At 34.7% G+C, this 10,084-nt stretch overlaps 1 protein-coding gene across 2 annotated transcripts in view; it reads left to right on the top strand.

Moving 5' to 3' along the window:
• The first annotated feature begins 5,921 nt into the window (after positions 1-5,921).
• The window catches only part of SEMA3C (semaphorin 3C), a 193,053-nt gene continuing 188,890 nt past the window's right edge, over positions 5,922-10,084 (top strand). The window contains exons 1-2 of one of the 2 annotated variants that reach the window (XM_074268486.1): positions 5,922-6,179; positions 9,057-9,212. In XM_074268486.1, coding sequence (XP_074124587.1) covers positions 9,110-9,212 — 103 coding nt within the window. In that variant the 5' untranslated portion in view covers positions 5,922-6,179; positions 9,057-9,109. The remainder of the gene's footprint in view (positions 6,180-9,056; positions 9,213-10,084) is intronic. The other variant, XM_074268487.1, reaches the window with a different exon arrangement.

Here is a 10,084-nt window from a genome sequence, read left to right as displayed (position 1 = left end):
TTCTTTCTTTCTTTCTTTCTTTCTTCTTTCTTTCTTTCTTTCTTTCTTTCTTTCTTTCTTTCTTTCTTTCTTTCTTTCTTTCTTTCTTTCTTTCTTTCTTTCTTTCTTTCTTTCTTTCTTTCTTTTTATATCATGTAGCATAGTACAGTATTTATTGTAAAAAGTAATGATTTTTAAATTGAATTGAAGAGTGGATCATGCCAAACTAAGCTCACTTCTTTTTTGGACATAGCTAATAGATATTTTATATTTTGAAATTTTTACAGTATTATTTCATCTTGTCTTCAGTAAGTCACTTGGCAACAAAGCTCATTATATCCTTGTGGAAAAATGGAGAAATGTGGACTAGGTGACAATATATTTAGATCAATTTATAATTGGTTGAATGACGGTAGTTAAAGAATGTTGACTAATGGATATGTCAAGCTAGAGGAATTTTTTGGTAGAAAGCCTGAGGGCTTGTTCCTTTGTCCTATTCTTGTCAACATTTTAACCAATTACTTGGATGAAGCTATCACAGAGATGATTATCAGATTTCACATGATTCTTTATTAGAAGAAATAATTAATGTATTATGTGATATAATCAGAAGCCAAAAATGTTTTAATTGGTAAACTGATGGGCAAAATTAAAGAAAAAATAATTGAGTTTAAAAAAAATAATAGCATAATACAGGGGAGTACATTAGCAATTGACAAGAAAAAAAGATTTGGATGATGTTAGTTAATTATGCGCTCAATATGAGTCAATAGTGTAATGTGGTTATCAAAAGAATCATTGTCACCTTATGTCTATATTTCAGTAGATTTGTGATTTTACTGATGTGAGCACTTCATCTATCAATGCATACTGCAATCTATCTGTGACTTCTTTTTATTTAACCTTTTTTCCTATTCTTTCAAAAAATTTTAAAGATCACATATATGTCGATGGAGACCTTCCTTCATATAAATAATAATAACAATAATTATAACAGTTAACATTTGTACAATGCTTACAATATATCAGGTACTATGCTAAACTTTACAAAAATTATTTGATTTCATCCTCACAGTAATCCTTGGAGGTAGATGTTATAATTATCCTCATTTTACAGATGAGGAACTGAGGTAGACAGAGACTAAGTGAAAATGTACATATTCACATAGCTATAATGGTACCTAATAAGCAAATGCTAACAATTGTCTGTGGTTGAATTTGAATTGAAGCCTTCCTGATTCTAAGCTTTCAGCTAATATTTTGTAGAATCCAGTTCAATTCTCAGTCAATTTAGATGTTATCCCTCATTTTTTTTTTTTTTCATGACAAGCTCACCTCTAGAGGCAACTTGTTGACCAAATGAATTGGCCTGGTGTCAGAAGCCCTGAGTTCAAATGTAGCCTCAAACATTTACTATATAATTCTGGCACACAGTAAGCACTATCAAAATATATGTCACTTCTTTTCTTTCCTGGATATTCATGTTTTTGATATGTTTTATAGCAACGCTTCAGCGCAAGGTATCTTTGCAATGTACTGATCCCTAATTCTAAATACTATACACTTTTCCATTGTCCTTTAGGTCACCTGAAATTCTAATCTTCTGAGACCATGATATTTGTGGTTCAGATTATCTAGAGTAAACACATATTTAAAAGATGAACTTTTGTATCATAGAATCTGGAATCACAGAAAAAAGTTCTTTATTTTCCAAATCTAAAGCATTCCTTCCTCTTTCTAGCCAATTCTACACCCAGCTCATTGTTTGCCTCCTTGCAGAGATGATTTTGAATGAGACCAAAGTATCACAGACATTTCACTGAAGTGATTAAAGTTAATTTTTGTTGATGGAAAGAATCAATTACATAGGATAAAAATAAGACTTTAAAGGTTCTATAAAATGTGGTTCTTATTAATATTTTTAAACCATACAAGCCTTCTTGATAGATATTATTGCAAGGATAACTTTGATAAATAATTCTGTGATTGTCAGTATCAAGTTATATATAAAATGAAAATGAATTATCCTTGAAGTGTCCATTGGTAAAATGAGGATACATGTACATTTATTCTTTTTCTTCTTATAGGTCATAATTAGAAAAAAGGTGGTAGGGGAAGGGAAAGTAGGAAAGATGTTATAACTAGTTTTTAAGTGTACTGAAGCATGCCCAGACATAGAGAAAAAGAAAAAAAATTGATTTTTTACTTTTTTCCCAAACTATTGACTTTGTGTCATTTCAGTGATGAACATTTTATAAGATCTGATCTGGATACTTATGCAAATTTTCAGCTTCTAATAGATAATTTAAAAAATTAGTTATTATCAAATAGATTTTATTTTTGTATCTATAAATAATAGGATATTGGATCCATAAATAATAGATCCATGCTGGGAGACCCTTGACTATAATAGGGACTTCAAATGCTTACTATATTCTAACTTCTTATATACCAGAATATATCATTTCATAGGCTCAAAAGAAGAATGTTACCTTTCATGGGATAAATCAGAAGAACTGTGGCCCTATAACTGGGACAAAGTTCATTTGGAAGAACAGTATTCTATGACAGAAAATTCTCACTAAAATTTATGATTTCTTTCAGTTTAATAAATTCAAGAAACAGAAAAATTCTTAGGTAACTATCCAAGAGAATATTATTTCATAGAGGAGAAATATAAAAATTGAGAAATGTGAGGAAGAGTCTTTTACAATTCATATCCGATGGCCAATAACTAATATTTTTTATGTACTGTTGCAATGAAATTTGAACTTTGGCTTCTTCTTGTCCTAAGAAAATTGTGAAATAAAATATTTCCATGGTATTCCTTTATCCCTCTTGTTATTGCTCTCTTTAAACTCATTTAGAGGACTTTTCCTAGACCACTGTTCCATTTCAATGAAAATGATCTTATGTTGCTTCCTGGCTCTCAGATCTCAAAATTGGTGCCCAGAGAAGAGTGGGAGTAGGAGAGAGCAATCCAAACTTCACTCGATGTGACTTTTTTTTTCCCCCACCTACTTCTTTATCAAAATTACCTAGCCTTTTATGGCAGCTAGATGGTGAAATCAGAAGGACCTGAGTTCAAATTTATTCTCATGGTTTACTTGAGGCTTACTAGCTGTGTGACCCTAGGCAAGTCACTTAATCTGAATTGCTTTACACATAAAAAAGGAGAAAATCACCTATCCTTTGTCTTATCCCTCCAATTAAATGGGTTTTAATGAATTAACCCCGAAGGAATTGCACAGAATTGTAAATATTTAGACAAGTTTGTTTATTGATATCATTCAGTTTGTATGATGAAATTTAAGTCTTACTGCATCTACTTACAGATCTTGCTTCTATGCTTTGGATCTGGCTAATTTGCTGTTTAGATTAGTTTTATGATTCTTCTTGAGTAATAGCCAATGGCAGATTTCTCAGTTCTGAAAATCCCAACAGTATATTCTAAAGTGATTCATTCTAAACTGCCTAACAAGAAATCTGTATGTGAGCTCCATAGGTCTTTGCTTAAATCTAGTTCATATTATTTGTAAAAGTCAGTCTCTAAGTCTATTTTTTCCCTATAAGAATAAAGCTATTTTTATGGGAATTTGTGAATTGTATATTGAAGTAGGATATAAAATCCTGGCTGTACTAGTTACATATGCTATTTGAGACATTTTACTTTTTATCTTTTCAATCTTTTCTCTCAGTCTTTTTCATATATTATTAAAGAGTTATTGTTTAATAATCTCCTGTTTGACTCATGATATATTTGTGTAAATTTTTGGAGTCTTTTAAAATGTCCCATGTTTCTGTAAGGGAAGGCATTACATACAACAAAGATTTATTAATGTATTTGTTGACATTGATACTGCTTCTCTTTCATATTTTGTGTCCTATTTTATAAATATGGTTCAAATGAGCAAACATGAGTTGGCAATAGTAAGAATCCACACAAGAAAACAATTTGCATAAGAAGAATTTGTAAGAAATTTCCACATTTGTCCCCATAGTTTTTAGTTCTGAATATTGGCAGAGCATTGACAAGTCAAAATGTTGCTGCAGGAGCCAAGAGATTGTTGAAATTCTTTTGTTATATTAAATATGAATGAATGGAGGGAGGAAACTTAACATTTATTGGAATAGAATATCATCAATTTATTTTTAATAAGCTTTTATTAAGTGCCTACTATCAGCCAGGTATTTTTTTTTTCTGATATCTTATTTAATCCTCACCCTGTAAGTAGGGTAAGTGCTTGAAGAAGCTAAGGCAAAAAGAGGTCAAGTTGGTTGCTCAGATAGTAAGTGTCTGGGACTGGATTTGAATTCAGGTCTTCCTGATTCCAGACCCTACACTCTATGAAACTGCAACTTCAAAATCATTTTGTTTTAAACAGATGTTTTTAGAAGCGGTATTGGACTTCTGGTGACATTTAAATTTTTTATTTTTTTTTTTCTTCAATATTTCTCTCTGGATTTTATCCAGTAGTAGTGGGGGAAGTGATGGAGTCAGAACACCTCTTATTCAAAGCCTGAATCCCCTTCTTATTTGTGTTACCTTAAGTAAATCAGTTCACCTCACTACTTGACTTTTAAAAGTTATTTTCCGTTCTAAATTAATAATCTTATCAATTTATCAGAAAAATCTGAGGCGTCTTTTGATTACTTACTTTTTTTGTCTGAAACCCAAATAAATAAAGGCCTATTCAAGCCACAAGGTTTAATTTTCTTAGCTGCAAAAGGGCTATTGTCAAGGAATGGCTAAAGCAAAAATCTCGTTGAATTCAATGAAATCTAATAGTTTTATTTTAAAATCACAGTTGGAAATAGCCTGACATTGAATTTTCTTACTTCACCTCTGTACAGTGACATCTACCGGGCTGCAGCACATTCGGATTTTTTTTTTTTTTTTTTTTTTTTCCAGCCGCAAGTGTCTTCTTGCTTTATAGGCGCTGACACCAGCTTAGTGGTGTTCAAACATCTGGTTCTGCCTTTTCCGCGGCGTGAAGTACTTTTGATTTAAATATCAAAGTTCCTTTTAAGTAAGGTTCAGGGACTTTACCTGCACAGTAGTACCGGCTCATGTCCCTGATGGCTTAAGCACTGTAACTTATTAAGCCATTTTCGGTTTGCGGACTTCAAAACAGTCTTCTGTAGAATTGCGAAATAAGTTTCTTCTCGTCTTTATGATTTGGGAGTATCCAAGAGCCAAGAGTAAAAAGGGATGAGTCAAACTGAAGAGGTCAAGTGAAAACCCTCTCAGGATGCGAGGCAAACAGCAATAGGAAACAATATCCATTTAAAAAAATGGAATAGATTTCTGGGGCAAGAGTGTGAATGTTTCCTGGCTCGGATCCAGAAGGTTTGCAGGGAAAAAAAAAAAAAAAAAAAAAGTAAAGGGGGGGGGGTTCCCTATGCTTCTGAAACACACATGTCTTTGCCTTAAAAGGATGAGATCATTCTCCAGCAACACTGCTCTGCACTTTAATATAGCTGAGGCAAAAGCGAAGTCTGTAAGCTTTCCAAGCTCAGTCTGGATGCTACAAAATCCCTTGAGCCCACCCGGCAAGTTTTTTTTTTTTTTTTTTTTTTTTTTTCCTCTCCCCTCTTCTTTGCAGACTGTTAAATAAACGGAGGTTTTCAGCAGGTCTCTTTATTCTGTGTAGCACATTCCTGGATTTTGACGGAAGCCCATTCTCTGGGCATGCTGCTCCCCACCCCTTCCCCCGCCCCTTTGGCTGCCTCTCTCAGTCCTGGTCTTTCTTCCTCTCCAGAGCGCTGGGTGTGGCTTATACATTAGTTATGAGATGCAGCCCCTATTTGCTCAGCTAATGATGTATGCAGGGCTCAGTGGCGGCGTGGTTCTGGAGGCAAGTAGGACCAGCTCCAGGGGTAAATGTAATTGGAAACCAGGGCTTTCACCGTCATAGCTCAGCTACTTTCCATTCAGTCTTAGGTGCTTAATTGAGGAATAGAGAGGATTCCGGGTGCCGCCGCAACTGGAGAGAGCCCTGAGGATTGCTTTACAAAGAAACTCGGACTACCCGGAGCAAAGAATTTCAAGACTGATACATTTGGGAAATTAAGGCTTTCTGGTTAAAAATTAAAAAAAAAAAAAAAATTAAGAAGGAAAGAAAAAGGAATAAAGTCACTGACTTTTGGAAGCCAGAGGGATACTGATGACTTTGGCTGGCTGATTTCCTCCAAGCTGGGTAAGTTAGCTCCTGACCCCTTGAGTATTGAGAATTTAAGAAAGTTTAACTTTTTAACTTAATTTTCTATTTTATTTGTTTTTCCATACGACCATGTCCTCCTGTTCTATTAAGTTAAGAGCCCCTGAGGTTTGGCCAGGAAAGATTTAGCCTGAATCTGCAGGAACTGTTTCTTTGGGATATGACACCTGCCTACAGGGACAATTTAAAGTTAAGTGGTTTAAAAAAAAAAAAAAAAAGACTGAGAAAGGACAAGAAAGGATTCTTTCTTCCTGATTCATTTATTCCCCTCCTCTCCACTGTATTAATATATTGGGATGAGTGAAAAACCTAAACAGGCAGCAAATATAACCCTTGGGATGAGTATTACCATTGGAACAGAGTATTTGTAAGATATTGATTGCTAATGGAGATGTGTACAAGTCACTTAAGAGTTCAGCCTTTGATTTTTCATCACTACTTAGTAGAGAAATAGAGCTTGGGGTTCTCATGCTTTCACACATTTACATTGCTTTTAACGTGACACATTGACGAAAGAAAACTCTTATTTTGTGACCGGTTTCCCTATTCTGGGATACATATAAGTTGGTGATCATGTCAGTGACTTGAGACCGACGTGCGTATTTATTATTAGTGTTGAACAGGACAGAAACCAGACAACTTTATTGAGTTGTGCTCTCCTTTCATATTACGTTGGCTTTAACTGTGAAAACTGCCAAACCAGGGAGCCAATCACCAAAGGAACTTCACCCAGAAAATCGATTTTCTTCACTGGGAATTAATTTAGGATTTAGAGGATGAGGAGGCTGGAGAAATGAGGTCGGGTAAACTGTGAACTTTTGAGATCTCTTTTCAATTAGATTCAACAGCACAAGTTCTATAGTTCTCAGTTTATGTGTAAAAAAAAAAAAACTGAAGGCACCCCATATTCTTATTGCTTGTTAGCACTTCTGTAGAGACCTGCTCGCTCTGTAGCATCTGTTAAGAATCACATGTTAAATATGATTGCCCATTTTGTTTTGGCTTGACAGAGCGATCTTATCAGACTTTAATAGCATTTCTTGCTTTGAAGAGGGTTATACTGAAAGCTTAGTGGTGAATTTTAAAGCAGCCGCATGGTGTTAAGTATCAGTATTTCGGTGACCTGTTTAAAAATAATTTCTAGCCAAGCTGTGTTGCCTAATTGTATTACTTGGCAAATTTTAAAATCATTCTGGGACTGTTCCAAAATGGAGGGGCTTCCTTTTGCCCTCCAGGTTTTATTTTGTAAATTGTAGCCACAGGTGTTGTAACCAGGTTTGATATCAGCTCAGTTAGTTACCTGGTCTTCATTGGTTCACCAGAACTAAAGATAAGGTGATGTCCCACCTTGAGCCTCAAAGAAGTAATTATCAAATTTAGGTGTTTTCTTCTTCCTCTCCCCTCTTCTCCTCTCTCCCCCTTTCTCCTTTCTCTCCCCTCTCTTCCTTTTTTACCTTCTGCCCCCTCTACCTCTCCTTTCTCCCTCTCTTCCCTTCTCCACCCCTGGTTACCCCCTCTCTCCCCTTCTCTGTCCCCTCTGTCCTTTCTGTTCCCTCTCCTCTCTGTCTATCTCTGTGTGTGTCTCTCTGTGTCTCTGTGTGTCTCTGGTTCTCTCTGTCTCTGGATCTCTGGGTCTCTCTCTGTCTCTGGGTCTCTCTGTTTCTTTATATGTTTGTATCGGTATGTCTCTGTATCTGTGCTGTATGTCTCTGTGTCTCCCTCTTTCTTTTGAAAATTTGAGCAATCTACTTCGGATGTAATTTATCATAACTATGTAGCTGACAATTTTATGGTTCATTGACTTGCTCACCTCTAAGTCATCCTTTTGAATCTGGCCCAAGACTGTGACCATATCAATATTTCTCAACAACTGGTGTAGTCATGACTGGGATCTGGTTGTCATTGGTTATTGTAAATCTAAATCCAAGTATTGTACATACGTGAAGTTCCCTTTTTGGGGATAGTAACTCAAACGTTATAACATGTAAGTAGTATTTATGTACTAGATAAAATGGCAGGATTGGTGCATTTAAATTACAACTGCTATCCCAGGTGATGATACTGTAGGTACACATGTTATTCTATATATTATTATGTTTTTAGAAGAAAATAAGGTTTGGCTTTTAATTGTCCCCATTCTCAAATATTTTTCAAATAGTTATTCACACAGAGATATATTTATAGGTATGTGAATAATGAAATGGATCAATTGTTTTTGGACCCAGTAAATGGGTTTTTCATTTACATGAAACCTTTCTGCTTTGCTCCAACAATAGCATGTCAATTTTTCCAGTAGGTGACTTGACTCAAATAAAGTCTTTCTGTATGAAAGTGTTTCTTTGGTGGTCTTGAAATTGTATTTGAATAAGTTCCAGACCTAGACTAACCAAATCCAAATTTTCATGGAGAGACTGCATGTGAAAAGAGTATTGATTCTAGAATTAGAAGATATGAGTTTAAAGTTCACTTTTTATGCATACCACCTGTGTGATCCAGAGCAAATCATTTAACCTGACTGATCTTATTTGTCCAATGTGTAGAATGATGGGGTTAAATTAGATGGTCTCTGAAGTTTTTTTTACAACACTAAGTATATGATTTTTTTAAAAGAGGTCATTTAATCTCTCTGAGTCTATTTTCTAATCTATGAAATGAAATGAAAATAACCTCCAAAGTCACTTCTAGCTCTAAACCTGTGTAATTGAGTGAGAAAATCAAAAAACAGCACCTCCTACTGCTCAGAGTTCAAGTATATGGGTGGTGGTAATAAAGGAAAAAAGCTATTTCCAGTTTGATATTTCTGTTTACCTGAGGCAGGTGATAAAATGTAATGAATGTGTTCTTTTTCTCTCTTAGGAGTTTTTTTGGGTTTTTTTTCCCCTTGGATCTTAAATTGCAGAATTGAAGAGATGACATTTCTGGCAATCCAAGTGTTGATTGGGGCATTTGTTTATTCTGGCTGTGTAAAAGGATCTTCACAGCCCCAGGCAAGAGTTTATTTAACATTCAATGGTAAGAAAGAAGATAAACATTCCCGAGCAAATGTTATTTTAAAGTTTTGTTCCTTCTTATCCAGTGGCAGTGATTAAGAAATTAATAAGAAGTGAAACATTATTAGATATTTTTGTTCAAATTTCTCTTACAGGAATTTTCTGCGAAGCTTACTTTATAGTATATCCTAACAAAGGTATATTTGAGAAAGCTGTCTAAATGTTTTAGAGGATCAACATATAAAACTGATATTTGAAGTTTCCATAATCTATGGAAAACAAATGTTCAGGTCTATAAAATATTTGGGCTTTACATTAATGTGGCTTCAGAAATGGCTTCTTGAAAACTTTAAACATCTATAATCAGTAGAGATAAAAATGTGCTACTTAAGTGCTGAAATAGCCTCAATCAGTTTTGGCTTATTCCCCAAACTGTTCTGAGGTTATTTAAAAGGCCTTCTTTGAATTAAAAAGGACTTGAGACTGTAGTTGGAACTGGGATTTTTACTGGTATTGTCTGAGAATGTATTTTTCTGAAGCTTGGGAGAAATGTGTGTTCACAAAGTTAAAAGGGGATAATACCCTCAGAATAAGTGGCTTGCCAAATATATGCATGAACTCTTATTGTGTACAATTCAAACCATTTGCAAAGGGTGTTTTGGGGGAGTCATCTAACCGAAAATAAATGGATACAATAAGAGATGGATGAGAGAGGCCATTCAGCCAGTCAGTTTCATTTGTATTTTTATTACTTCTCTCAACTCCATTTCATTGTTGCTTAAACCCAAACGTTGTCTGGACCAATTTACTCCCTTCCCACTTCATTTATATTATCTTTTGACCATGAGTGTGCTCTCCTTCTTCCCTGTGGTACATATGTATCTTCTAGCATGT

The sequence above is a fragment of the Sminthopsis crassicaudata genome, chromosome 5 (assembly GCF_048593235.1).
Source record: "Sminthopsis crassicaudata isolate SCR6 chromosome 5, ASM4859323v1, whole genome shotgun sequence".
Lineage (NCBI taxonomy): Eukaryota > Metazoa > Chordata > Mammalia > Dasyuromorphia > Dasyuridae > Sminthopsis > Sminthopsis crassicaudata.
Note: the sequence above shows the minus strand (reverse complement) of the source record. Positions and strands in the feature narration are given on the sequence as shown.